We start from the raw sequence: 26407 nt of genomic DNA, 5'->3' as shown, positions 1-26407 counted from the left end.
AAAGCTTTTAACAATATTACTTTTAATTTTTTGTTGCCACGGTTATCACCTTTGGAATTAATTATATATAAAAATGATGTAGTAAAGTTTATCAGTAATTATTTAATGAATGATACAATATATTAATTTACTTGTTTTTAAAAAGTTCTAATTTGGTTTCTTGCCAATTTTATAGATAGTATACAGGCAATTTAATAGAGACAAAAGTGGAAAATATTTAATTATCTTCTTTCCATATAAAAACTAAAACAGTATTCTTGATAAGAAAGCTGGGCGGACCGGTTTCTGTAGTTTGTTTTCGAGAGAGCGCACACAATCATTTATAAGCTTGTGTATAAAGGTCTTGCTCCGTATCATCCGATTCTCATTCGGTTTCGATTCTTCGCCAAGCAATGTCCACAAAAAGTACGCAACTACTTGCCTAGTATACAAACACATTCCCTGCCGGATCTGAATCCCAAGCAATTTTGATAATTATTTGTGTTTTTCTCCAGCCTGTTGCCGCGGACCTGGTTACGCAACCCCCCTGGATGCCATGAGGAGTGGCCCCCGGGAGAAGCTCCTCTACACTGTCACCGTTCAGCCCAATCTGGATGAGCCCCACGGCGACTATCTGTCCACAGTCGATGTGGATCCAGAGAGCCCCACCTACTGCCAGGTAAATAGACTTATACTTTGCTTAATGAACTAACTCAATCAACTTGTTTATGTTTTTCATAATAAATCAACTCTTAGATTAAATGTAATTTTAGTTAAGTTTATTAAAAGATTAAATTTGTTTTATTTTTTAATTAACTTTAATTTTTTTAGGTGGTTCACCGCACATTTACGAATCAAAAGGGTGATGAGCTGCATCACTCTGGTTGGAACGCCTGTTCCAGTTGCTATTTCGTCGATGAGAAAGCTGATAAAATTCCCAAAAGAAACCGTTTAATTCTGCCTTCCTTAAACTCTGACTTTATCTATATCCTTGATGTCGTAAAGGATCCTCGCAAGCCAGAAATCGTTAAAGTTATCGACGGCGATGTGCTGAAAAGCCACAATGTTACGGGTCCTCATACCACCCACTGTTTGGCCAATGGCAATATCATGATATCAGTTATGGGTGATGCCGAAGGATATGCCAAGGGTGACTTTATCCTTTTCGACTCGGACTTCAATTGTATTGGCACCTGGACGAAGGGCGACAAGAAGGCTTTGTGCGGCTATGACTTCTGGTATCAGCCGTATTTTGATGTTATGGTGTCATCCGAGTGGGGAGCTCCCAATGAATGGTAAGAATAATATAATATATCTTAAAATATTTTTAAAATATGTAATCTTTTCAGGGGATGGCAGACGAAGGACCTTGATGACATGACACAGTACGGCTGTCGTCTTAACTTCTACAAGTGGTCCACGCAGACCCTTTACCAGACCATCGATCTGGGTTCGGACGGAATAACTCCTTTGGAGATCCGTTTTCTGCACAATCCCAAACGGGCTGAAGGATTTGTTGGCTGTGCATTGAATGCCAAAGTGTTTTATTTCAAGAAAAAGGACAATTCCGATGAGTTTGAGGCCAAGAAAGTGATTGACATTCCGGAGAAATTGGTGGACACTGGCAGTGGAGAGGTTGAATCTATGGGAGGAATGATATCCGATATTATCATATCCCTGGACGATAGATTCCTGTATGTCAACTGCTGGCGACATGGAGATGTCCGGCAATACGATATTACCGATCCTGAGAATCCAAAACTCACAGGACAGTTGTTTTTGGGCGGCGCCATAGCCAGTGATTTGCCGAATGTGATTGTCAAAGAAGACAAGGAACTTAAGGTTTGTCTTCTAAAATTTATTTAGGAGTAATACTCTAATAAAATATTATTTTAGGAAAGGCCACCGGCTCGTTATGTCAAGGGGCGCCGGTTGGAGGGCGGTCCACAAATGATGCAGCTCTCCTTGGACGGAAAACGATTGTATGTTTCATCATCTCTCTACTCCCCCTGGGATAAGCAGGTTGGTTTTTTAAAGAAACTATTCAAAGGAAAATTTTAACAGAAAATAAATCCCGACTCTTTTCAGTTTTATCCCAAAATGGTGTCTCAGGGCGGTCACATTATCTTGATCGATGTGGATACTGTGAATGGTGGCTTTGCCCTGAATGAGGACTTCTTGGTAGACTTTGGCAATGAACCCTATGGCCCTGGACTGCCCCACGAAATGCGTTATCCTGGAGGTGACTGCACCTCTGATATTTGGCTGGCCAATGATGCATAAGAGCGATTTGTTGAAAATTTGCCACTTTTTCACTGATATTACAATAAATTTTTGACTTTGTTCTCACATATGTTTCAATTGATTTATTCAATTTAAGGGATATCCCCTAGTGATACTGTATCATACTGGCGATGTCTCCCAAAATTTGCGATATCACCAGTAGCTTCAAAAGCAAGCTTTTGTTTGGTTTTAAATTTAACTTATGCGCATAGTTTATGATGAAATTTCGTTGAATGCCTAACGAATTCATATTTAAACATAGCGACTTGTTTGTTGACGATTTATTTAGTTTAATGTGACAATATATACATTTGATTTATTTTATTTCTTTAACAAATTCATCCTTTTTGTGATTAATACCAAAATGAGGCTTTGTCAAATACAGTCCCCGAAATTATCAACATGACCCCTGCTAAAGCCGCGCGATTGTTCAAAAAAAAAAAAAATTGAATTGTTTTTATTTCCCACACACTTACTAACTCACATTTAAACAAGAAAGGAAAGCTAACTTCGGGCGGAGCCGAAGTTGATATACCCTTGCAGTTCAGTCGCAGTCCGCTAGGTGGCGCCACGCATCTTATATTATTACATTTATAGAAGATCGTATATAGTCGGCCGATCCTTATGAAATTTGGCATATTGAATTATTTTGCCCAAAGAGTAATCTGTACCAAGTCCCATCTTTCTAACTTAAAAAACACCAAAGTTATGCCAATTCCGACCGTTCTATGACAGCTATAGGATATAGTCGGCCGATCCTCATGAAATTTTGTACACAAGATATTTTGGTCAAATACAACATGTGTGGAAAGTCCCAACCCTCTAACTTAAAAAACACCAAAGTTATGGCATTTCCGATCAATCAGTTATATGGCAGCTATAGGATATAGTCGACCGATCCCGGCCGTTCCGACTTATATACTACCTGCAAAGGAAAGAAGGGTGTGTGCAAAGTTTCAACTCGATAGCTCCAAAACTGAGAGACTAGTTTGCGTAGAAACCGACAGACAGACAGACGGACAGACGGACATGCTCATATCAACTCAGGAGGTGATCCTGATCAAGAATATATATACTTTATAGGGTCGGAGATGTCTCCTTCACTGCGTTGCACACTTTTGACCAAAATTATAATACCCTCTGCAAGGGTATAAAAATATTAGTTGTTTTTTTTATGTACTTGCGACTTCATGCAGCGAAAACAGCAATAACAAAAAATAAAAAAACAGAGAGACAAGCAACAGAAGCAAATCAAACAGAGCTATATACATAATTATATACCTATATATATATATTATATACAGATATACAATATAACAGTACATACAGTGCGCATTGGATAATAGCAATACGCATTAACATTTTTACAGAGCAGATACCGACGATGATAACGAGACGCGAGACCGAGCAACCGAAAAAAAGTTTTCCAAATAAAGTTTTAAAACTAAACATTTTTCCTAAAAATATGCCAACATCTAAGGATTTTATTTACGTGAATTTTTTTTTGTTTTGCTGACGTAAAAATAGTTAACAAATTTCGAAGGACCTTCTATTCCGAATAGCTGGCAATGCACAAGGAGGCATTAGTGCCTCCAAAGCCAAACGAGTTCTTTAGGGCGATGCGACGACTCTGATTCTGAGACCACTCCACGGACTTGGTTACAACATCGACGTCCACATCCAGCTGCTCTATGTTGATGGAGGGCGGAAGCTGGTTGTCCGCACACGCATGGACTACAAACAGTGCCTCCAGATTCCCAGAGGAGCCCAGAAGATGGCCATGGGCTCCCTTCGTCGAGGAAACCCTTACATTTGAAGTATGATCACCGAAAACCCGGGAAATGGCATGGGATTCGATGCGATCGCCAGTGGGTGTTGAGGTGGCATGGGCATTCACGTAGGTGACTTCCTCGGCCTTGATTCCTGCATCTTGGAGGGCCCGCTTCATGGCCAGCGTTGCTCCAGTCCCATCTTCGCTGGGCGATGTTATGTGATAGGCATCGCCCGACAAGCCGTAGCCCAAGAGTTCCGCTAAAATGGGTGCCCCTCGAGCGCGGGCATGCTCCAGTTCCTCCAGCAACAGCACTGCAGCTCCCTCACCCATTACAAAACCATCTCGGGACTTGTCGAAGGGCCTGGAGGCTACTCCGGGATTGTCGTTAAAGGCGGTGCTCAGAGCTCTTAGTCTGCAGAACCCGGCGATGGATAGAGGGTCTATGCAGGCTTCGCCGCTTCCCGCCAGCATCACGTCAGCATCTCCATTCCGGATGAATCTCATGGCGTCGCCCAAGGCATGAGCACCCGTTGCACACGCCGTGGAGACTGAGTGGTTGGGTCCTCGGAGACCATGTCGCATGCTGATGTGGCCACACGCCATGCTGGGCAGGAGTCGGGGCACGAAAAAAGGGCTTACTCTATTGTAACCTCTTTGCAGCTGGTTCCAGGTGCCATAGACTTCGGCAAGATCGAACATTCCCATGCCCACACAGACGCCGAAGCGCTCCTTTTGCTCCTGGCTCAACTCCTTGGGATTGAGGCGTCCGGTGGTCAGGGCCTCCTCTGCCGCCAGAACCGCCAATTGGGTGGCTGGACTCATCAGCTTAATGTCCGACTTGCTCAGGTGTTTATCCAGCTGAAGGGAGTCCTTTGGTATTTGTGCAGCCACTTGGCAGGGCAATCCTTTGAATTCTGGGCCTAGCTTGGAGATTGCTGATTCGCCGGCCAGGATGCGACGCCAGGAGTCCGCCGCATTGTTGGCTAGTGGTGTCACAGCTCCACTGCCGGTGATCACCACCCGTCGGCGGTGGGAATGTGTTGAGGTTGAAGAGTAGCGCAGTGGAGCTACTGTCACAATCTTAAAATTCTTTAAAAAACTCATGTTTATTTGTTAAAATCTCGCCTAAAGGAACTTGAAAAAATATGTTAGATAACAGGTGCTTAACAGCGTCATACTATCAGTAACATAGCAAAAACATATGTTTCAGTTTTCCAAAATTTGGTAAGCGCGCGTAAATTCAAACAAAAAGTGATGCCCATAACAAATCTCTACATAAAATATTTTTTTTTTTTATAAATTGACTAAAAAGAAATATAACAAAGCGCTTAATTTTTAAACAAATGTTTAACAAAGCTTTTAACAATATTACTTTTAATTTTTTGTTGCCACGGTTATCACCTTTGGAATTAATTATATATAAAAATGATGTAGTAAAGTTTATCAGTAATTATTTAATGAATGATACAATATATTAATTTACTTGTTTTTAAAAAGTTCTAATTTGGTTTCTTGCCAATTTTATAGATAGTATACAGGCAATTTAATAGAGACAAAAGTGGAAAATATTTAATTATCTTCTTTCCATATAAAAACTAAAACAGTATTCTTGATAAGAAAGCTGGGCGGACCGGTTTCTGTAGTTTGTTTTCGAGAGAGCGCACACAATCATTTATAAGCTTGTGTATAAAGGTCTTGCTCCGTATCATCCGATTCTCATTCGGTTTCGATTCTTCGCCAAGCAATGTCCACAAAAAGTACGCAACTACTTGCCTAGTATACAAACACATTCCCTGCCGGATCTGAATCCCAAGCAATTTTGATAATTATTTGTGTTTTTCTCCAGCCTGTTGCCGCGGACCTGGTTACGCAACCCCCCTGGATGCCATGAGGAGTGGCCCCCGGGAGAAGCTCCTCTACACTGTCACCGTTCAGCCCAATCTGGATGAGCCCCACGGCGACTATCTGTCCACAGTCGATGTGGATCCAGAGAGCCCCACCTACTGCCAGGTAAATAGACTTATACTTTGCTTAATGAACTAACTCAATCAACTTGTTTATGTTTTTCATAATAAATCAACTCTTAGATTAAATGTAATTTTAGTTAAGTTTATTAAAAGATTAAATTTGTTTTATTTTTTAATTAACTTTAATTTTTTTAGGTGGTTCACCGCACATTTACGAATCAAAAGGGTGATGAGCTGCATCACTCTGGTTGGAACGCCTGTTCCAGTTGCTATTTCGTCGATGAGAAAGCTGATAAAATTCCCAAAAGAAACCGTTTAATTCTGCCTTCCTTAAACTCTGACTTTATCTATATCCTTGATGTCGTAAAGGATCCTCGCAAGCCAGAAATCGTTAAAGTTATCGACGGCGATGTGCTGAAAAGCCACAATGTTACGGGTCCTCATACCACCCACTGTTTGGCCAATGGCAATATCATGATATCAGTTATGGGTGATGCCGAAGGATATGCCAAGGGTGACTTTATCCTTTTCGACTCGGACTTCAATTGTATTGGCACCTGGACGAAGGGCGACAAGAAGGCTTTGTGCGGCTATGACTTCTGGTATCAGCCGTATTTTGATGTTATGGTGTCATCCGAGTGGGGAGCTCCCAATAAATGGCGACGGTAAGAATAATATAATATATCTTAAAATATTTTTAAAATATGTAATCTTTTCAGGGGATGGCAGACGAAGGACCTTGATGACATGACACAGTACGGCTGTCGTCTTAACTTCTACAAGTGGTCCACGCAGACCCTTTACCAGACCATCGATCTGGGTTCGGACGGAATAACTCCTTTGGAGATCCGTTTTCTGCACAATCCCAAACGGGCTGAAGGATTTGTTGGCTGTGCATTGAATGCCAAAGTGTTTTATTTCAAGAAAAAGGACAATTCCGATGAGTTTGAGGCCAAGAAAGTGATTGACATTCCGGAGAAATTGGTGGACACTGGCAGTGGAGAGGTTGAATCTATGGGAGGAATGATATCCGATATTATCATATCCCTGGACGATAGATTCCTGTATGTCAACTGCTGGCGACATGGAGATGTCCGGCAATACGATATTACCGATCCTGAGAATCCAAAACTCACAGGACAGTTGTTTTTGGGCGGCGCCATAGCCAGTGATTTGCCGAATGTGATTGTCAAAGAAGACAAGGAACTTAAGGTTTGTCTTCTAAAATTTATTTAGGAGTAATACTCTAATAAAATATTATTTTAGGAAAGGCCACCGGCTCGTTATGTCAAGGGGCGCCGGTTGGAGGGCGGTCCACAAATGATGCAGCTCTCCTTGGACGGAAAACGATTGTATGTTTCATCATCTCTCTACTCCCCCTGGGATAAGCAGGTTGGTTTTTTAAAGAAACTATTCAAAGGAAAATTTTAACAGAAAATAAATCCCGACTCTTTTCAGTTTTATCCCAAAATGGTGTCTCAGGGCGGTCACATTATCTTGATCGATGTGGATACTGTGAATGGTGGCTTTGCCCTGAATGAGGACTTCTTGGTAGACTTTGGCAATGAACCCTATGGCCCTGGACTGCCCCACGAAATGCGTTATCCTGGAGGTGACTGCACCTCTGATATTTGGCTGGCCAATGATGCATAAGAGCGATTTGTTGAAAATTTGCCACTTTTTCACTGATATTACAATAAATTTTTGACTTTGTTCTCACATATGTTTCAATTGATTTATTCAATTTAAGGGATATCCCCTAGTGATACTGTATCATACTGGCGATGTCTCCCAAAATTTGCGATATCACCAGTAGCTTCAAAAGCAAGCTTTTGTTTGGTTTTAAATTTAACTTATGCGCATAGTTTATGATGAAATTTCGTTGAATGCCTAACGAATTCATATTTAAACATAGCGACTTGTTTGTTGACGATTTATTTAGTTTAATGTGACAATATATACATTTGATTTATTTTATTTCTTTAACAAATTCATCCTTTTTGTGATTAATACCAAAATGAGGCTTTGTCAAATACAGTCCCCGAAATTATCAACATGACCCCTGCTAAAGCCGCGCGATTGTTCAAAAAAAAAAAAAATTGAATTGTTTTTATTTCCCACACACTTACTAACTCACATTTAAACAAGAAAGGAAAGCTAACTTCGGGCGGAGCCGAAGTTGATATACCCTTGCAGTTCAGTCGCAGTCCGCTAGGTGGCGCCACGCATCTTATATTATTACATTTATAGAAGATCGTATATAGTCGGCCGATCCTTATGAAATTTGGCATATTGAATTATTTTGCCCAAAGAGTAATCTGTACCAAGTCCCATCTTTCTAACTTAAAAAACACCAAAGTTATGCCAATTCCGACCGTTCTATGACAGCTATAGGATATAGTCGGCCGATCCTCATGAAATTTTGTACACAAGATATTTTGGTCAAATACAACATGTGTGGAAAGTCCCAACCCTCTAACTTAAAAAACACCAAAGTTATGGCATTTCCGATCAATCAGTTATATGGCAGCTATAGGATATAGTCGACCGATCCCGGCCGTTCCGACTTATATACTACCTGCAAAGGAAAGAAGGGTGTGTGCAAAGTTTCAACTCGATAGCTCCAAAACTGAGAGACTAGTTTGCGTAGAAACCGACAGACAGACAGACGGACAGACGGACATGCTCATATCAACTCAGGAGGTGATCCTGATCAAGAATATATATACTTTATAGGGTCGGAGATGTCTCCTTCACTGCGTTGCACACTTTTGACCAAAATTATAATACCCTCTGCAAGGGTATAAAAATATTAGTTGTTTTTTTTATGTACTTGCGACTTCATGCAGCGAAAACAGCAATAACAAAAAATAAAAAAACAGAGAGACAAGCAACAGAAGCAAATCAAACAGAGCTATATACATAATTATATACCTATATATATATATTATATACAGATATACAATATAACAGTACATACAGTGCGCATTGGATAATAGCAATACGCATTAACATTTTTACAGAGCAGATACCGACGATGATAACGAGACGCGAGACCGAGCAACCGAAAAAAAGTTTTCCAAATAAAGTTTTAAAACTAAACATTTTTCCTAAAAATATGCCAACATCTAAGGATTTTATTTACGTGAATTTTTTTTTGTTTTGCTGACGTAAAAATAGTTAACAAATTTCGAAGGACCTTCTATTCCGAATAGCTGGCAATGCACAAGGAGGCATTAGTGCCTCCAAAGCCAAACGAGTTCTTTAGGGCGATGCGACGACTCTGATTCTGAGACCACTCCACGGACTTGGTTACAACATCGACGTCCACATCCAGCTGCTCTATGTTGATGGAGGGCGGTAGCTGGTTGTCCGCACACGCATGGACTACAAACAGTGCCTCCAGATTCCCAGAGGAGCCCAGAAGATGGCCATGGGCTCCCTTCGTCGAGGAAACCCTTACATTTGAAGTATGATCACCGAAAACCCGGGAAATGGCATGGGATTCGATGCGATCGCCAGTGGGTGTTGAGGTGGCATGGGCATTCACGTAGGTGACTTCCTCGGCCTTGATTCCTGCATCTTGGAGGGCCCGCTTCATGGCCAGCGTTGCTCCAGTCCCATCTTCGCTGGGCGATGTTATGTGATAGGCATCGCCCGACAAGCCGTAGCCCAAGAGTTCCGCTAAAATGGGTGCCCCTCGAGCGCGGGCATGCTCCAGTTCCTCCAGCAACAGCACTGCAGCTCCCTCACCCATTACAAAACCATCTCGGGACTTGTCGAAGGGCCTGGAGGCTACTCCGGGATTGTCGTTAAAGGCGGTGCTCAGAGCTCTTAGTCTGCAGAACCCGGCGATGGATAGAGGGTCTATGCAGGCTTCGCCGCTTCCCGCCAGCATCACGTCAGCATCTCCATTCCGGATGAATCTCATGGCGTCGCCCAAGGCATGAGCACCCGTTGCACACGCCGTGGAGACTGAGTGGTTGGGTCCTCGGAGACCATGTCGCATGCTGATGTGGCCACACGCCATGCTGGGCAGGAGTCGGGGCACGAAAAAAGGGCTTACTCTATTGTAACCTCTTTGCAGCTGGTTCCAGGTGCCATAGACTTCGGCAAGATCGAACATTCCCATGCCCACACAGACGCCGAAGCGCTCCTTTTGCTCCTGGCTCAACTCCTTGGGATTGAGGCGTCCGGTGGTCAGGGCCTCCTCTGCCGCCAGAACCGCCAATTGGGTGGCTGGACTCATCAGCTTAATGTCCGACTTGCTCAGGTGTTTATCCAGCTGAAGGGAGTCCTTTGGTATTTGTGCAGCCACTTGGCAGGGCAATCCTTTGAATTCTGGGCCTAGCTTGGAGATTGCTGATTCGCCGGCCAGGATGCGACGCCAGGAGTCCGCCGCATTGTTGGCTAGTGGTGTCACAGCTCCACTGCCGGTGATCACCACCCGTCGGCGGTGGGAATGTGTTGAGGTTGAAGAGTAGCGCAGTGGAGCTACTGTCACAATCTTAAAATTCTTTAAAAAACTCATGTTTATTTGTTAAAATCTCGCCTAAAGGAACTTGAAAAAATATGTTAGATAACAGGTGCTTAACAGCGTCATACTATCAGTAACATAGCAAAAACATATGTTTCAGTTTTCCAAAATTTGGTAAGCGCGCGTAAATTCAAACAAAAAGTGATGCCCATAACAAATCTCTACATAAAATATTTTTTTTTTTTATAAATTGACTAAAAAGAAATATAACAAAGCGCTTAATTTTTAAACAAATGTTTAACAAAGCTTTTAACAATATTACTTTTAATTTTTTGTTGCCACGGTTATCACCTTTGGAATTAATTATATATAAAAATGATGTAGTAAAGTTTATCAGTAATTATTTAATGAATGATACAATATATTAATTTACTTGTTTTTAAAAAGTTCTAATTTGGTTTCTTGCCAATTTTATAGATAGTATACAGGCAATTTAATAGAGACAAAAGTGGAAAATATTTAATTATCTTCTTTCCATATAAAAACTAAAACAGTATTCTTGATAAGAAAGCTGGGCGGACCGGTTTCTGTAGTTTGTTTTCGAGAGAGCGCACACAATCATTTATAAGCTTGTGTATAAAGGTCTTGCTCCGTATCATCCGATTCTCATTCGGTTTCGATTCTTCGCCAAGCAATGTCCACAAAAAGTACGCAACTACTTGCCTAGTATACAAACACATTCCCTGCCGGATCTGAATCCCAAGCAATTTTGATAATTATTTGTGTTTTTCTCCAGCCTGTTGCCGCGGACCTGGTTACGCAACCCCCCTGGATGCCATGAGGAGTGGCCCCCGGGAGAAGCTCCTCTACACTGTCACCGTTCAGCCCAATCTGGATGAGCCCCACGGCGACTATCTGTCCACAGTCGATGTGGATCCAGAGAGCCCCACCTACTGCCAGGTAAATAGACTTATACTTTGCTTAATGAACTAACTCAATCAACTTGTTTATGTTTTTCATAATAAATCAACTCTTAGATTAAATGTAATTTTAGTTAAGTTTATTAAAAGATTAAATTTGTTTTATTTTTTAATTAACTTTAATTTTTTTAGGTGGTTCACCGCACATTTACGAATCAAAAGGGTGATGAGCTGCATCACTCTGGTTGGAACGCCTGTTCCAGTTGCTATTTCGTCGATGAGAAAGCTGATAAAATTCCCAAAAGAAACCGTTTAATTCTGCCTTCCTTAAACTCTGACTTTATCTATATCCTTGATGTCGTAAAGGATCCTCGCAAGCCAGAAATCGTTAAAGTTATCGACGGCGATGTGCTGAAAAGCCACAATGTTACGGGTCCTCATACCACCCACTGTTTGGCCAATGGCAATATCATGATATCAGTTATGGGTGATGCCGAAGGATATGCCAAGGGTGACTTTATCCTTTTCGACTCGGACTTCAATTGTATTGGCACCTGGACGAAGGGCGACAAGAAGGCTTTGTGCGGCTATGACTTCTGGTATCAGCCGTATTTTGATGTTATGGTGTCATCCGAGTGGGGAGCTCCCAATAAATGGCGACGGTAAGAATAATATAATATATCTTAAAATATTTTTAAAATATGTAATCTTTTCAGGGGATGGCAGACGAAGGACCTTGATGACATGACACAGTACGGCTGTCGTCTTAACTTCTACAAGTGGTCCACGCAGACCCTTTACCAGACCATCGATCTGGGTTCGGACGGAATAACTCCTTTGGAGATCCGTTTTCTGCACAATCCCAAACGGGCTGAAGGATTTGTTGGCTGTGCATTGAATGCCAAAGTGTTTTATTTCAAGAAAAAGGACAATTCCGATGAGTTTGAGGCCAAGAAAGTGATTGACATTCCGGAGAAATTGGTGGACACTGGCAGTGGAGAGGTTGAATCTATGGGAGGAATGATATCCGATATTATCATATCCCTGGACGATAGATTCCTGTATGTCAACTGCTGGCGACATGGAGATGTCCGGCAATACGATATTACCGATCCTGAGAATCCAAAACTCACAGGACAGTTGTTTTTGGGCGGCGCCATAGCCAGTGATTTGCCGAATGTGATTGTCAAAGAAGACAAGGAACTTAAGGTTTGTCTTCTAAAATTTATTTAGGAGTAATACTCTAATAAAATATTATTTTAGGAAAGGCCACCGGCTCGTTATGTCAAGGGGCGCCGGTTGGAGGGCGGTCCACAAATGATGCAGCTCTCCTTGGACGGAAAACGATTGTATGTTTCATCATCTCTCTACTCCCCCTGGGATAAGCAGGTTGGTTTTTTAAAGAAACTATTCAAAGGAAAATTTTAACAGAAAATAAATCCCGACTCTTTTCAGTTTTATCCCAAAATGGTGTCTCAGGGCGGTCACATTATCTTGATCGATGTGGATACTGTGAATGGTGGCTTTGCCCTGAATGAGGACTTCTTGGTAGACTTTGGCAATGAACCCTATGGCCCTGGACTGCCCCACGAAATGCGTTATCCTGGAGGTGACTGCACCTCTGATATTTGGCTGGCCAATGATGCATAAGAGCGATTTGTTGAAAATTTGCCACTTTTTCACTGATATTACAATAAATTTTTGACTTTGTTCTCACATATGTTTCAATTGATTTATTCAATTTAAGGGATATCCCCTAGTGATACTGTATCATACTGGCGATGTCTCCCAAAATTTGCGATATCACCAGTAGCTTCAAAAGCAAGCTTTTGTTTGGTTTTAAATTTAACTTATGCGCATAGTTTATGATGAAATTTCGTTGAATGCCTAACGAATTCATATTTAAACATAGCGACTTGTTTGTTGACGATTTATTTAGTTTAATGTGACAATATATACATTTGATTTATTTTATTTCTTTAACAAATTCATCCTTTTTGTGATTAATACCAAAATGAGGTTTTTGGCGAGCTATTAACTTTTGTCATTATCATGTTTACATCTGGCAGTTTCATTAAATCCAATAGTCGTTGGCCACTGAAATCAAAAAAAGTTTTTAATCAAAACTAGGTGATTATATTATCGGATCTACTTCTTATCGCAGGTGAAGTCAATAAAGTCCCTGGCCAGATCGTTCAGGTGGTGAGAATGGAAGAAGAAAATGTGCACCAGATAGGCCAGACAGCAGGGTATCAGTAGCTTGGACCAGGGTATCCTTTGAATAGTTGCCAGTCGGGTGTCCTGTTTGGGGTCCTTGGAGCATACCTGAAGCCAAATAACCTGGCTGGCAGTGACCACGGCAAAGCACATAAATGTCAGACGATTTAAAGAAGCAAAGGCAGACCCACTTAGGAAAGCCGCAAAGGCATTGGAATGTTTTAAATTAAATCTTCCTAAAAACAAAGATTGCAGCAACTAAGGGGAGGTATTTATATTAAAAACACAATGAAAATGGCATTAAAACATAAGTGATTTACCTTAAATATCCCAATATAGCCGACCAAAAAGGTTGTGGATTTGAGACGTAGACTTTTGAGGCTCCTTTTTCGAATGGGATTCACAAGATCTAGTACCAGACCAACACCCATATAAGTACTTATTTCCTTAAGACTGTCTCTTAGTCGTTGTATCATCGTCCATTTTTGGTAATCTTTGTGCAAAGGAACAGGGCGTATGAACCAGAAACCAGAGTATTTATTTGCTTGTTGATAATGAATCGCAATTAGGGAACAGATCATAAACACAAGTGTTTGGTCCAAACGAGAGTGCACTAAGGGCACATTAAAGTAACGCATCAGCGTTTCCAAGGCCTTCAAATATTCAAGTTAATAAAAAGTAGAGGTGAGTAAAATGTGTACTTACGGCATGGGTGATACCACTCACAAAGTAGAGGAGCACCTGGGGTGGCATCCACCAGCTAAGTTGGGAGGCCAGCCAGCAGGACAGGTAAGGGGTGAAAATAAACATAAAACGACTATTGTATCGCCGGGCCATACACATCAGATAAAATGTGGTGGCATTGATGAAGGAAGCAAAACTGGTGGCTTGCAGATAGTTCCAAACCACTGGCATTGTGGCCTTTCTATTTGTAAGGCGTCGCCATTTCAGAGCCAAGGGGAACTGTAAAAGAAATTACATTTAATAAATTTTACTCGGAATCCGTAAAGAAATGAAATGAAATCCAACTGAAACCAAATCTCTACCAGACCAGCAGTAGGGGTAGATAGTATTTCCCGCTGGACACATGGTTGCGGTACAGGTTCCACAGAAAAGCCTGGGTGCAGCTCTGACCCGGACGACTGTGCAGGACACTGCAGGGCATCCGGTTCAGCGGTGGCTCCAATAGCTTGCTAGGCGACACCATTACGCGACAACTTCCCGGGAAAGACTGCTGGTAAGTACCCAGGCCCCAAACCCACAAACCAAAAGCAAGGGAGCGAAAGGTTAATGTGCAAAGCATTAGAACAGTATATATTTAAACAAGCGAGCATAACACCTTAATGGATTCACTGCAGTCGGGCAATTCGCTTGCTAATGTTCCGGGCACTATTGGATTGGGTAGAGAATGGTTTGGAAATTATTTTAAACTGCCGGAAAATGACTTGGACTCACTAGTTGGCCGTGGTGCTGTCGATAATCACTCCGCTCAGTGCACTAACTCTCTGCTCCTCCATCACATAGTTGTGGATGAGATATGCCAGCGATAGTGGAAACAGAAGGTCGCTCCATCCAAACCGATTCTTTTTAGATTCTCCAGTTTTGTGATTTTTGGAGGATAAAGTTCGTATTGCTTCCAGCAAGGCATAGCTCAGAATAGTGAGCTTGGGATAAAAAAAATAACTTAGGCCACCCAGGCACCCAGCAAAAGGATGTTTTAAGGACTCATTTACGATGGGTATACTTTGCAGGTAACAGTGGACTGCCTAGAAAATAAAATATATTCATGTAGTAATCATTTAAAAGTAACCATTTTAAACTTTACCCTGTATAGTCCCACATAACAGCCCAACCAAGCAGTGGACTGAAAGTTAAGGTGACTGAGACTCCATTGGTTCAGTTTCGAGCTACTGACCAAATATCTGAACACATCCAGAGCAAGTCCTATTATGAGATAATTGCGTATGCCCCTGACGATATACAGACCGCAATCCAATTCCGAATGGGAGCAGGATTTCCTCTGAGGAGGAACATCCGGATCTGTAGGAGCATCTGGTGTTAAAAACCAAAATCCATTGTACCACTTCCTTTGCTTGCCCTCCAGGATAACAGCACTGCAAACCATAAAGATCACAGTTTGCAAGGACACAGAGGAAGCAAGGAGTTTGCTTAGAGGATTTAAATGCAACAGAAGGCTTTCGATGAGCTATTTAAGTTTGAGATTTAGTAAGTTTGGAGTATTCTGAAATTGGATAAACTTACTGCCTGAAATATAGCCGTGTGTTGCAGGTGCTTCACTCGTTTCGGGAATAAAGCGCAGAAGGCTCCGCCGAAAGTTGCGGGAATAAAAAGCAATGTATAGAAATGAAACTTGCCCAGAAATTTGCTATTGGAATAAGTTAAGATGAAGTCTTTCCTACCTCTACAAAGACACATTACCTACCGCAAACTACACATGGAAATGGAAATAAGACTCGCATCCATTACACCACCAAAAACCAACTGAATGTAATACCACAAAGTATCCAAGAGAATTTCTCTATTTGCACCTCCAGATCGTAGGCTATGCTTCCCCAGGTGTAGCAGAACTACTGGCAAGTAATACTTCGAGTTAGACCAGGCAAAACGAAACAGATTCTCGAAGGCTGCCCGCCGACAGGTATGCGGATGGAGGAGCTCATTGCATCTCCGCCCGCTGAGCCACTCCTGGAACGATTTACTCAGCACGGCCATGGAAATAACACTGGAAGTTCGGGTATTTAAAAAGACCAAACCAAAACAGAGACATTTGCCGCCTAGAGTGGCTTAATTTATTTTCAAAAATTACACATTCAAGAATACAGTTTTTCGAGCGGCGGAATAATTTGATTTTTTTTGGGGTGTCTAGTCCACCTCTTCTACAGTGGGGCCGGCGGCATTGCCAGCCGACTGCTTGCCACCACACTTGGAAGCGCCACCAGCATGGATCTTGGACATTATCGGGCTACATACGCGTTGGCAGTCCTTCAAATGATGCTCGTACTCCTCCTTCTCGGCCAGCGAGTTCTTGTCCAGCCAGGTGGTCTCCTCGGTGCACTTGGTGCGCACCTTGGAACGATCGGTCTCGGAGAGGATGCCAGCTGGGGCTTCGTCGATTGCCTGACGGCATCCATAAATGTACCCTTCGAGGGTATTCCTGGACTGAACCCGCTCCCGCTGACGATCGTCCTCCACCTTGTACTTCTCCGCGTCCGAGAGCATTCGATCGATCTCAGCCTTGGACAGGCGCCCCTTGTCATTGGTGATGGTGATCTTCTCGGACCTCCCAGTGCTGCTGTCCTTGGCGCTTACATTCAGGATGCCATCAGCGTTTAGATCAAAGGTAACCTCTATTTGCGGCACTCCCCTTGGAGCTGGGGGAATGCCTGTGAGATTGAAAGTGCCCAGCAAATTGTTATCCTTAGTCATAGCTCGTTCACCTTCGTAAACCTGAATGGTCACCGCGTCCTGGTTGTCACTGTAGGTGGTGAAAATCTGCTGTTGCTTGCATGGAATCCTGGCGTTGCGCTCCACTAGTTTGGTCATCACCCCGCCGGCGGTTTCGATGCCCAGCGACAAGGGAGCCACATCCACCAGGAGCAGGTCCTGGATCTGGGAGCTACCCACGCCCGTAAGAATAGCAGCCTGAACGGCGGCTCCATATGCCACTGCTTCGTCGGGATTAATCGAAAGATTTAGTTGTTTGCCCCCAAACAAGTCCTGCAGCATCTTCTGTATCTTCGGAATGCGAGTGGATCCGCCCACAAGGACCACGTCGTGGATGGCCTTCTTGTCCATTTTGGCGTCGGTGAGAGCACGCTCCACCGGCTGCATTGTTGACCGGAACAGGTCCATGTTCAGCTCCTCGAAGCGAGCGCGCGAGATTTTCGAGTAGAAGTCAATGCCCTCGTGCAGGGCGTCTATTTCAAGGGATGCCTCTGAGCTGGAGGACAAGGTCCTCTTAGCCCTCTCGCAAGCAGTCCTGAGACGTCTTAAGGCTCTGGCGTTGCCCTTAAGATCCGTCTTGTGCTTCCGCTTGAATTCATCGGAGAAGTGGTTGACTAGCCGGTTATCGAAGTCCTCGCCACCCAAATGTGTGTCTCCGGCCGTGGACTTCACCTCGAACAGGGAGCCCTCGTCAATGGTTAGAATGGAGACATCGAAGGTGCCGCCGCCCAAGTCAAAGATGAGCACATTGCGCTCCCCCTTAAGATTTTTGTCTAATCCATAGGCCAGAGCAGCCGCCGTCGGCTCATTGATAATCCGAAGGACATTCAACCCGGCAATGGAGCCGGCATCCTTGGTCGCCTGCCGCTGGCTGTCGTTGAAATAAGCCGGCACAGTTATCACTGCATCCTTCACCTTCCCCCCGAGATATAGCTCGGCAATTTCACGCATCTTGATCAGCACCATTGAGCTGATCTCCTCGGGTGCAAAGCGCTTGCGCTGACCCTTGAACTCCACCTCGATTTTGGGCTTGCCGCCATCGTTGACCACCTTGAAGGGCCAGTGCTTGAGGTCCTCCTGGATCTTCTTGTCATCGAACTTGCGACCGATCAGGCGCTTGGCATCAAACACCGTGTTCTTGGCATTCATGGCGACCTTTAAGGAGACAGAGGTAATCATTTTTATTTAAAAGATCTACATATACATATGCTGCAATGTTCCACCAAGTTATTAATTAAATTTATGTGTACTATATGCAGATTTGGGCAATTGTTGGGAGGTGCTCCACCCACCCACACTTTCCTCTGCTTTTGCATTTATTTATAGTATTTATCCCATTCCTATTAAATCACTCGCTTATAAATACACACAGTATGTGGCAGATGATGACCATATCCGTGCACTGTCCGCTTATTTGGGCATTAAAATCGGACTGAACCTGATTCATGCTTACCTGGTTTTTGGCCGCATCGCCGATAAGGCGCTCCGTGTCGTTGAATGCCACATAGGAGGGCGTGGTGCGGTTGCCCTGATCGTTGGCGATGATCTCCACCTTGCTGTTCTGCCACACGCCCACACAGGAGTAGGTGGTGCCCAGGTCGATGCCGATGGCAGGTGCCTTAACCATTCTGCTGCTGTTGTTGATCTTTTGCGTCTAATATCTCTACGTATTTGGATGCTGCACCGGTCAGCGCTCTTCTCAGACTGAAGCCGCGCGTTCGTTGCCCGGATTTTTATGGTGCAGCCTTCGCGAATTCTGATCGGCAAGTCCGATTTCTGATTTTATATATATTTTTTCACACGCTGATTTCGAAATGTGTTGCGTTGTTCGTGTTTTGGAGATTGTTACGTTTGCTCTAGAAATGTTTGTTTGCCGATGACGTTTAATATTGAGCTGGCTGCTTTTTTTCTATTTTTTTCGATTAATGATTACTTGTTATGGTTTTTGGGAAAATACAATTAAAGTACACCAAATTATTAAAATAAACAAAAGAAATATTCAAAGAAAAACATTATTTTTGCTAATTTTCCTCTAATCACATATTATTTTAAGGAAAGATCTCTAACGCTTTCCCTTCTTTTTCTTTTTTTGTCCATCTGGCCAGGCAAATCCTCTCGACTTTAAGACATCCTTTAAAAAGACGTTGATTAATAGAATTTTATAATTTTTAAATTAAAAACTCACCTGTACATTATGGCACACATAGTAGGCGTTTTCCATGGCAGCATCATTGAAGATATCACATCCAATGGATTTTCCCACGCCCCCTTTCTTCTTGCCACCGCCCTCTTTCTTCTTCTTTTCCTCTCCCTCACCACTTCCTGCATTGCTGGATGTAGAATCCTTACTATTTCGCTTCTTTTTGCTCTTTCCAACCATAATATTGAATACAAATTGTGACCAAAAGCACTTTTATTGATTAAATAAAATATGTCTTAGGCTTTGCCTAGCAACCATTACTAAAGACAACAAAAATAGCACTCATTTATAAGCAACTTGAAGCTACAAATTTGGTTTGATTCATGCATTTATTATTGCCATACTTTAAAGTTTAATTATAATTTTGTATTTTTTAATTACTGATTCGTAAACTCGCTATAATAATTGGGCCACACAATAGAAGCTATCCAGTCGATGTACGATGACACCCGCGTGTAAACTCCTACAAAGGTTTCATTTAAATATTTATTTAAAATATTAAGCCCCTCTTATTTACCTGGAAATTCACTGCGGCAGTAGGCTCCATAGGAAGTAATGCCCACTAGGTAATACCTGTAATGTCTTCTGCTGCGATGACGCCGCCGACGACGCTCCAAGTTCAATTGTAAGGGTCCACCAGAATCACCCTGTAAGAAGAGAATGTGGTAGATTGGATACCATATCTTATAGAACAATTACTAACCTGACACGTATCACGATTTTTTTCGTAGTCATGGGCGCAAATCTGACTCGAAAGTATTCCATTTGGAGCACTTTCGTCGGCGGGTAGACTACTATTACACTGCTCCAATGGCACCTCGGATAGATCCAGTTCAGTCAGGATATTCGTCTGGGGCTGAGCAAATCCTGTGGAGCCATAGCCCATGGTGTGCAGCTTTCCATAGGGAATCTCGTGTCTTGGCCATAGGCGCACTGGCTTCACAAACCAGGTATACTCTACAGGACGATTAAGCTGGATCAGTCCAATATCGTGGTAGTTGAGGGTGGAATTGTATAGGGGATGTAGGTATATCTGGGCCACACGTCGCCTTTGGGGAGCCACGTCGTTCTCCCACTCTTTGAGCTTGATATCGCCAATTTTTACAACATCTGGGTGTTTGCTGAGTGGAAGAAAGGTATCTGTTTAGTGATATTACAAACTCACTTATTAAATTAAATTTTTAATTTACTAAACAGCTACTTCCGGTCCAACAGGTTGAAAATTATTTAACCCTTTTTTCACTCAAATCCCAATATTCCACTCCGAATTCCTGAGTGAAAGTGAAAGCTTACCCGTGAGTGGTCAAGCAGTGAGCTGCCGTGAGCACAAAGTTCTCGCTGATCAAGCTGCCACCGCATTTGTAGCCGATCTCATGGTTCTCATTGCGGAAACCCAAAGCAGCCTGCAAAAATAGAGAGTGAACTAAGTAGACTACAATATATTAAAACCTTTAAATTATTAAAATTATAAATTGAAAAAATTTTAGAGTAGAGATTTCAAGTTTGTTGCTGCCTCATCTTTATGATCTTTTATAACTTTCTTATATTAAGTTATAAGATTAATATACTCTTTTCTCAGTGTAATTAAACCTCTCTTTGGCTAAAAGGTTTGTTTTAAGGAGAGTATATTTTTGTGTCTCCATAACTGTTATCAGATAGTGGGTCTCTGATTTGCAAATCTGGCATAGTTCGTAGTCGTCTATTTGTTGTGATCGAAGGTACTTTGGCGTTTCCCAGAGTCTCCGGATTCCGGTTTTTTGTGTGATTTTTCTGTGTTTGCCGCAACTACTGACCATGTGGGGATATTGTCCGGGTGCCACCAGTGATCTTCCGTTGAAATCGTCGTGCAAGTCCTCCATTTCGGCAGTATGGTTGTAGTTATCCTCATCAACTTTGCGTTCCAAGTTCAGAAAAATATTCTGAAAATTTCGATGGTGATTCATTGGCGGACGACGTGGTGCCCACTGATGATGGTGGTGTGGTGGTCCTGGCGGTGGGGGTCCTCCTGGGCAGTCAGGCGGTGGGCCCGGAGGCGGCGGACCCGGCGGCGGAGGTCCTGGTGGTGGTCTTCCGCAAGGTGGCGGTGGTGGTGGTTGAGGGGGCCTATAATATCCGTAGGCGTTAAAGTAACCCGGCTGCCATTGATTGTTGAAGCCGTTTTGGAAGCTATTATAGTTGCCATAGTCCCACCTGCTTGGCTGCGGCTGTGGCTGTTGCTGCGGCACCTCAGAGGGGAACCCAGACCACTGACCTTGGTCACCGTTGTTGTTCCAGTACTGCCCCTTCACCGGAATGGTGTTTATGAGTAAACAAATAGCGAAGCAAACACATTTCACTTTAACCATCGCTGATCTGACTCGCTCGACCGTTTTAACTCGACTGGGATCTTCCAATAAAATCCAATCTGCTCAACGCGAAAAGAAACACAGCGCAGGCACACAATTTTATCGAAATTCAGCCGAATTTATAATTGAGAGCCCGCATTAATTAATAAAAATACATTAAACAAAAAATACACACAGACAGACAAGGGTTTGTTTTGGTCACAATGGTGGTAGAAATATTGAGACTGGAAAGCTCATTAGCTGGGTGTTTCACTAGTTTTATAATTAATAAAAGATGTAAATGAGCTGTAATCAATATTACCTATAAATATATAAAATTAAGGACAGTTATAGTCATACGGATAGACATATGTATGTATATATATACCGAGAACAATGGTTGGAGTTAAAGCTTATATAGTGGCAATTAAAAAATGTCGTACTTTCTTCCAAAAAATCTAACAGATTATTGGAAACTAAATAAAAAAATAAGGCAAGGCAATCAGCTTAAGAATCGGATGAAAATTGGAAAAGTTATAGTCTTCCCTGGGAGCCACATTGTCATTCCCATGCATTTCCCACATTTGGCAAGGGATCCCCCAGAAAACTTGATCAAAAATCTAAAAAATATGTTGTTCCTAGATTTTGATAGAAATGATTAGGGAATTGATCTACAAATCGTTTAAGGTATTCCGCTTAAGGATCGGATACGTATTGTCAAAGATACAGCCCTCGCGGTGGGCCATATTGTCCTTTCCATACAGTATCCACATTTTGAAGGGGATGCCCCAGTAAATTTGATCAAAAATTTAAAAAATATTTTGTTTCTAGATTCTGATGGAAATTTATAAAGAATCGATCTACAAATCGTTTAAGGTATTCCTCTTAAGAATCGGATGAATATTAGCAAACATGGTACCTCCTGTGTGAGCCATATTGTCCCTATCATTAAACTATATTCATAAAGGCTATTAAAATCACTTGATAAAAATTTTTAAAATTTGGCTTGCTTTCTAATTCGTTTTTAGTAACTAACCTTGGAATGTATTCCCCCAAGCAAAATAGAGTTTTGCAAATAATATCAAAAGTATGATAGTAATTTTGTCCCTGATTATACATCTTCAATTGACCAGTTTGCATCTGCTGTTGCTGTCCCATCGCCTTGAAGGTAAGTTTTACTCCCCAATCCAAAAATGTATGCTGATAAATTTTTTTTATTATTAAAGCTCTTGATGCCCTTGAAATAATCAACTACCAGACCACAAAATATACCATCCCCGAGAATTGGAATGAAGAGCATTCGGCGGCAGACGAAAAAAATACAGATGAACTAGAGGAGACTGAAACGGAGGAAAGCTATTTGAAATTCGATGACGAAGGTCAGGTTCAAACGACGTCTTCCTTCGAGGGATTGAATGAGGGAGCCTTCTGTCGCCGCAGTTTTGATGGAAGGAGTGGTTACTGTATCCTAGCCTACCAGTGTCTTCATGTGATCCGGGAATACCGGGTACATGGGACACATATTGACATCTGTACTCATAGGAATAATGTGCCGGTTATCTGTTGTCCTTTGGCCGACAAACATGTCCAGGCTCAGCGCATTAGTGCCACCAGTAAGAAAGTTACATTTCCCTAAAGTATATTATGCCCTACAAGGCTTGATTCTTTGCAGAATGTCAGGAGTACAATGTGGCGGCTAGACGACTTAATTTGGCAGACACCTCGAGAAGCTTTTCCGGAAAGCAATGTGTTCCTAGTGTACCCTTGATTGTGGGAGGAACTCCTACCCGAAGTAACCTCTTTCCCCATATGGCCGCCTTGGGCTGGTCGCAGGGTGCTCAGGGTGCCCCGCCAGTGGACATTAAGTGGGGCTGCGGAGGCACGCTTGTCAGTGATCTGTACGTCCTGACGGCCGCTCACTGCGCCACCTCGGGTAGGTAAGTCAAGATTTCCAGCGAGTCACAACTATAGGGCTTCTTGTTTGAATGATTTCGTAGCAAACCCCCGGATATGGTTAGACTGGGAACAAGGCAACTAAATGAAACCAGTACTTTCCAGCAGGATATTAAAATTCTCATCATAATCCTGCACCCCAAGTACCGCTCGTCGGCATATTACCACGATATTGCTCTTCTAAAACTTACTCGTCGAGTGCAATTCTCAGAGCAAGTGCGTCCTGCTTGTCTGTGGCAAGGACCTGAATTGCAGATTCCCACTGTGGTGGCAGCCGGCTGGGGTCGCACCGAGTTCTTGGGTTCAAAGTCAAACTCATTGCGTCAAGTGGACCTGGATATCATACCCCAGCTAAGTTGCAAGCAGATCTATCGCAAGGAGCGACGTCTTCCCCGCGGGATTATCGATGGTCAGTTCTGCGCCGGCCACTTGCCAGGCGGCAAGGACACCTGTCAGGGCGATTCCGGTGGACCCATTCATGCTATATTGCCGGAATACAACTGCGTGGCCTTTGTCGTGGGCATCACTTCCTTTGGCAAGTTTTGTGCTGCTCCAAACGCTCCTGGAGTGTACACCAGGATATACAACTACTTGGACTGGATTGAGAAGATTGTCTTCAAAAAGCATTAATCAGATCAGCAGTTATACAAATAAATGATTTATCTGAATAATTTATTTTAATCATAGTGATTATAGTGAGTGAGTCATAGTGATTATTTAGAATTAACTCTTCTTCATAGATTTTGTCGTAAAAATATATATATATTTATTTAAAATGTTTTAATATTTTTAGTAGTACATATAATTGAATTGTTAGGCTAATAAAATATAAATGAAAGTGCCTATGCCCACACTTGTTGTTCTATCCATTGAATGTAATGCACTATTCGTACGTAAATTCCGGGCTCCCCCGAGGCACAAGCTCCTCCGAAGGATGTAATTCCTACCAGATAGGGAATCCTCTGGTGTTGATGTCGCATATGCTCGTAGAGTAACAAAGGACCACCAGAATCTCCCTATAAGAGTCAAAATTTATACAATAATTTATGAAATCCTGGCATTCACATTTCTTACCTGACAAGTATCCATGTTCCCGGAGTAATCGCCAGCACATAGTTGGCCCGGTGCTAGTCCATTTGTTAGCTTATCACCCTGGTGTACGAAATTCGGACAACGGCTATTATCCAGGGGATAGAGAAGCACCTGAAGAAGTTCGTTGGAATGAGGTCCGGCTAAGGAAAATGAAAATGTAATTAGAAAAATAGTAATAATAATGTATGTATATATATCATTAAACCCACCAAATTTTGTTTGTCCGTAGCCTAGAGCAGTCAGTGGTCTCTCTGGAACAGATTCATGGTTCCACAAACATGCCACTGACTTGTGGGAGCTCCTCCTTAGATTTACAATTGCCAAGTCATTGGAGAGGGCGTCCGGATCGAAGTTGGGGTGCTTGATTATATGCTGGATTTCAATCAGCTGGCCATTGGAAGCGTTCAAGTCAACGCCACCAATCAACGCAACTGTCGGGGATTCCCTTTTCGTTTTGAGAAACACATTAGCATTAGCATTTCAAGTATTTATTTTAGTATGTTCGTTATATTTCTCTCTTTGTCACTTACCCGCCAATGTTGGCACAGTGGGCGGCCGTTAAAGCAAACTTTGGGGCAATTAATACGCAACCACAGTTAAAAACATATCTTCGAACAGCAGAACCGTGCTGGCCGCGTATCCATTTATGCCTACGAGATGGCCATCCGAGTGCACACTGTAATGAAATAGATTGATAATAAAAGTTGCTTCTCTTTCAATTTTGTGGAAATAACGAGCATTTTTTTCTTTCAAAATATTTTTGGTTGTTATTAATGAAACTTAATAGTTCCAGGAAAAAAGAGAATGATATATTGTGCTAGAAACAATTTACAATGCAGATATGAACTTTTCTTTAAAATAGTTTTTAAATTAATTTGAAGCCTAAACTCACCATGTACGGATGCTCATTATGAAGGGTGATTCTACCACCCACAACATTCAAATTACTATGATTACGTTTCTGGATTATTGGCTCAAGTACCTCCACTTGAGTCTTATGAGCGTCAGTAACCCGGCGACGTCGTCGCCGCTTTTGATGGCCTCTGGGATAGGCATTTTTACAGGCTGCCAAAAAAAAAACAAGTTATCCAAACGACTCTAAAAATGACTCCGATCCCAAAAATATTCATACGCACCGTTCTCGCTCATTGAAAGCCTGGGCGGCTGCGTTACGTATCCGCCATGGGGGCAGCATACAATATTCTCGGGCGACGCTGATGGACATAGTAGAGGTGTCACCTGGTGGGCAGATTGAATAGCACTGACACAGTCCTCGTATCGGACGCATCTACCAACTAGAGGTCTATCGAAGGCCTGACAATTTCCATAATTATCAACGGAAACCATCGGAGGATTCCAGGGGTAGTACGCTGGATAGACCCAATTGCCCAACACAAAATCTAACGATATAATAATTAACAAGGTTCCGAAAAGTAAACTATACGGAGACATTGCTTCCAAGATCTTCGCTCTCGAGCGTCCACTTACCGAATGAGATGCTCGCCAAGATCTCGCCTCTAATAACCTGTGCTGCAGCCTCCAGCGCTTTTTCTTATATTCGAGTGTGCAATACCTTCAAATGTTTTTAATTTATTGGCTTTTTGCTGGATGTTTCGAGTTACTCATATATTTTCGATTAGGTTTTCTATTTGAATTCGAATTCTACGGGATAGCTTAATGTTATAACTTTTAAGGTACTTCAAAACGCGTGAATCATCACTGTAGGAAGAATTTTCATTAATTGTTTTAAAACCCA

At 42.5% G+C, this 26407-nt stretch overlaps 11 protein-coding genes across 17 annotated transcripts; 4 read left to right on the top strand and 7 right to left on the bottom strand.

Moving 5' to 3' along the window:
* The first annotated feature begins 265 nt into the window (after positions 1–265).
* LOC6500191 (methanethiol oxidase-like) lies at positions 266–2330 on the top strand. The gene is made up of 6 exons (XM_032452803.2): positions 266–405; positions 495–658; positions 811–1274; positions 1329–1821; positions 1876–2001; positions 2068–2330. The coding sequence occupies exons 1-6, from the start codon at positions 393–395 to the stop codon at positions 2260–2262; spliced, it is 1455 nt and encodes a 484-aa protein (XP_032308694.1). The 5' UTR covers positions 266–392; the 3' UTR covers positions 2263–2330.
* Positions 2331–3713: 1383 nt separating this feature from the next.
* On the bottom strand, positions 3714–5217 carry LOC123257023 (3-oxoacyl-[acyl-carrier-protein] synthase, mitochondrial-like). The gene has a single exon (XM_044714279.1). The coding sequence runs from the start codon at positions 5138–5140 to the stop codon at positions 3812–3814; it is 1329 nt and encodes a 442-aa protein (XP_044570214.1). The 5' UTR covers positions 5141–5217; the 3' UTR covers positions 3714–3811.
* A 436-nt stretch (positions 5218–5653) lies between these two features.
* On the top strand, positions 5654–7724 carry LOC6500192 (methanethiol oxidase-like). The gene is made up of 6 exons (XM_001953012.4): positions 5654–5793; positions 5883–6046; positions 6199–6668; positions 6723–7215; positions 7270–7395; positions 7462–7724. Exons 1-6 carry the CDS (start codon positions 5781–5783, stop codon positions 7654–7656), a joined length of 1461 nt encoding a protein of 486 aa, XP_001953047.1. The 5' UTR covers positions 5654–5780; the 3' UTR covers positions 7657–7724.
* A 1383-nt stretch (positions 7725–9107) lies between these two features.
* Positions 9108–10610, bottom strand: LOC6500358 (3-oxoacyl-[acyl-carrier-protein] synthase, mitochondrial). The gene has a single exon (XM_001953011.4). The coding sequence runs from the start codon at positions 10532–10534 to the stop codon at positions 9206–9208; it is 1329 nt and encodes a 442-aa protein (XP_001953046.1). The 5' UTR covers positions 10535–10610; the 3' UTR covers positions 9108–9205.
* A 437-nt stretch (positions 10611–11047) lies between these two features.
* Positions 11048–13118, top strand: LOC6500193 (methanethiol oxidase). The gene is made up of 6 exons (XM_032449963.2): positions 11048–11187; positions 11277–11440; positions 11593–12062; positions 12117–12609; positions 12664–12789; positions 12856–13118. Exons 1-6 carry the CDS (start codon positions 11175–11177, stop codon positions 13048–13050), a joined length of 1461 nt encoding a protein of 486 aa, XP_032305854.1. The 5' UTR covers positions 11048–11174; the 3' UTR covers positions 13051–13118.
* Positions 13119–13316: 198 nt separating this feature from the next.
* Positions 13317–16350, bottom strand: LOC26515521. Of its 5 annotated transcripts, none has more exons than XM_044714284.1 (6): positions 15073–15214; positions 14957–15006; positions 14323–14580; positions 13938–14270; positions 13553–13875; positions 13317–13497 (listed from the first exon to the last, which is right to left on the bottom strand). In XM_044714284.1, coding segments are annotated over exons 1-6 (1059 nt in total). In that variant the 5' UTR covers positions 15074–15214; the 3' UTR covers positions 13317–13403. The 5 variants fall into 5 exon arrangements, with proteins under 5 accessions (XP_044570219.1, XP_044570220.1, XP_001953044.2 ...); XM_044714283.1 differs by lacking the exons at positions 13317–13497; positions 13553–13875; positions 13938–14270 and adding exons at positions 15443–15823; positions 15880–16003; positions 16061–16350 and having other exon boundaries at positions 14531–14580; positions 15073–15383; XM_044714285.1 differs by lacking the exons at positions 14957–15006; positions 15073–15214 and adding an exon at positions 14664–14869.
* A 50-nt stretch (positions 16351–16400) lies between these two features.
* On the bottom strand, positions 16401–18955 carry LOC6500356 (heat shock 70 kDa protein cognate 2). Its single transcript, XM_001953008.4, has 2 exons — positions 18536–18955; positions 16401–18237 (listed from the first exon to the last, which is right to left on the bottom strand). The coding sequence occupies exons 1-2, from the start codon at positions 18707–18709 to the stop codon at positions 16501–16503; spliced, it is 1911 nt and encodes a 636-aa protein (XP_001953043.1). The 5' UTR covers positions 18710–18955; the 3' UTR covers positions 16401–16500.
* Positions 18189–24240, top strand: LOC6500194 (serine protease snake). The gene is given in 6 exon segments (XM_044714280.1): positions 18189–18253; positions 22635–22774; positions 22833–23219; positions 23279–23539; positions 23604–23635; positions 23638–24240. Coding segments are annotated over 5 exon segments (1311 nt in total). The 5' UTR covers positions 18189–18253; positions 22635–22695; the 3' UTR covers positions 24190–24240.
* On the bottom strand, positions 19107–19490 carry LOC116654585 (small lysine-rich protein 1). Its single transcript, XM_032449964.2, has 2 exons — positions 19268–19490; positions 19107–19213 (listed from the first exon to the last, which is right to left on the bottom strand). Exons 1-2 carry the CDS (start codon positions 19460–19462, stop codon positions 19145–19147), a joined length of 264 nt encoding a protein of 87 aa, XP_032305855.1. The 5' UTR covers positions 19463–19490; the 3' UTR covers positions 19107–19144.
* Positions 19480–21776, bottom strand: LOC123257024 (serine protease snake). 2 transcript variants are annotated; one of them, XM_044714282.1, is made up of 6 exons: positions 21473–21776; positions 21076–21385; positions 20576–20685; positions 19986–20403; positions 19800–19929; positions 19522–19745 (listed from the first exon to the last, which is right to left on the bottom strand). In XM_044714282.1, exons 1-6 carry the CDS (start codon positions 21625–21627, stop codon positions 19660–19662), a joined length of 1209 nt encoding a protein of 402 aa, XP_044570217.1. In that variant the 5' UTR covers positions 21628–21776; the 3' UTR covers positions 19522–19659. The 2 variants fall into 2 exon arrangements, with proteins under 2 accessions (XP_044570216.1, XP_044570217.1); XM_044714281.1 differs by having other exon boundaries at positions 19480–19745; positions 21076–21776.
* Positions 24241–24300: 60 nt separating the features above from the next.
* LOC6500353 (serine protease snake) lies at positions 24301–26322 on the bottom strand. Of its 2 annotated transcripts, XM_044714286.1 has the most exons (7): positions 26140–26322; positions 25788–26051; positions 25544–25716; positions 25182–25327; positions 24861–25096; positions 24634–24791; positions 24301–24575 (listed from the first exon to the last, which is right to left on the bottom strand). In XM_044714286.1, exons 2-7 carry the CDS (start codon positions 25996–25998, stop codon positions 24402–24404), a joined length of 1098 nt encoding a protein of 365 aa, XP_044570221.1. In that variant the 5' UTR covers positions 25999–26051; positions 26140–26322; the 3' UTR covers positions 24301–24401. The 2 variants fall into 2 exon arrangements, with proteins under 2 accessions (XP_044570221.1, XP_001953039.4); XM_001953004.4 differs by lacking the exon at positions 26140–26322 and having other exon boundaries at positions 25788–26130.
* Positions 26323–26407: the final 85 nt, after the last annotated feature.

This window comes from Drosophila ananassae, chromosome 2L (assembly GCF_017639315.1).
Source record: "Drosophila ananassae strain 14024-0371.13 chromosome 2L, ASM1763931v2, whole genome shotgun sequence".
NCBI lineage: Eukaryota > Metazoa > Arthropoda > Insecta > Diptera > Drosophilidae > Drosophila > Drosophila ananassae.
This window is presented reverse-complemented; position numbering and strand designations above follow the sequence as displayed.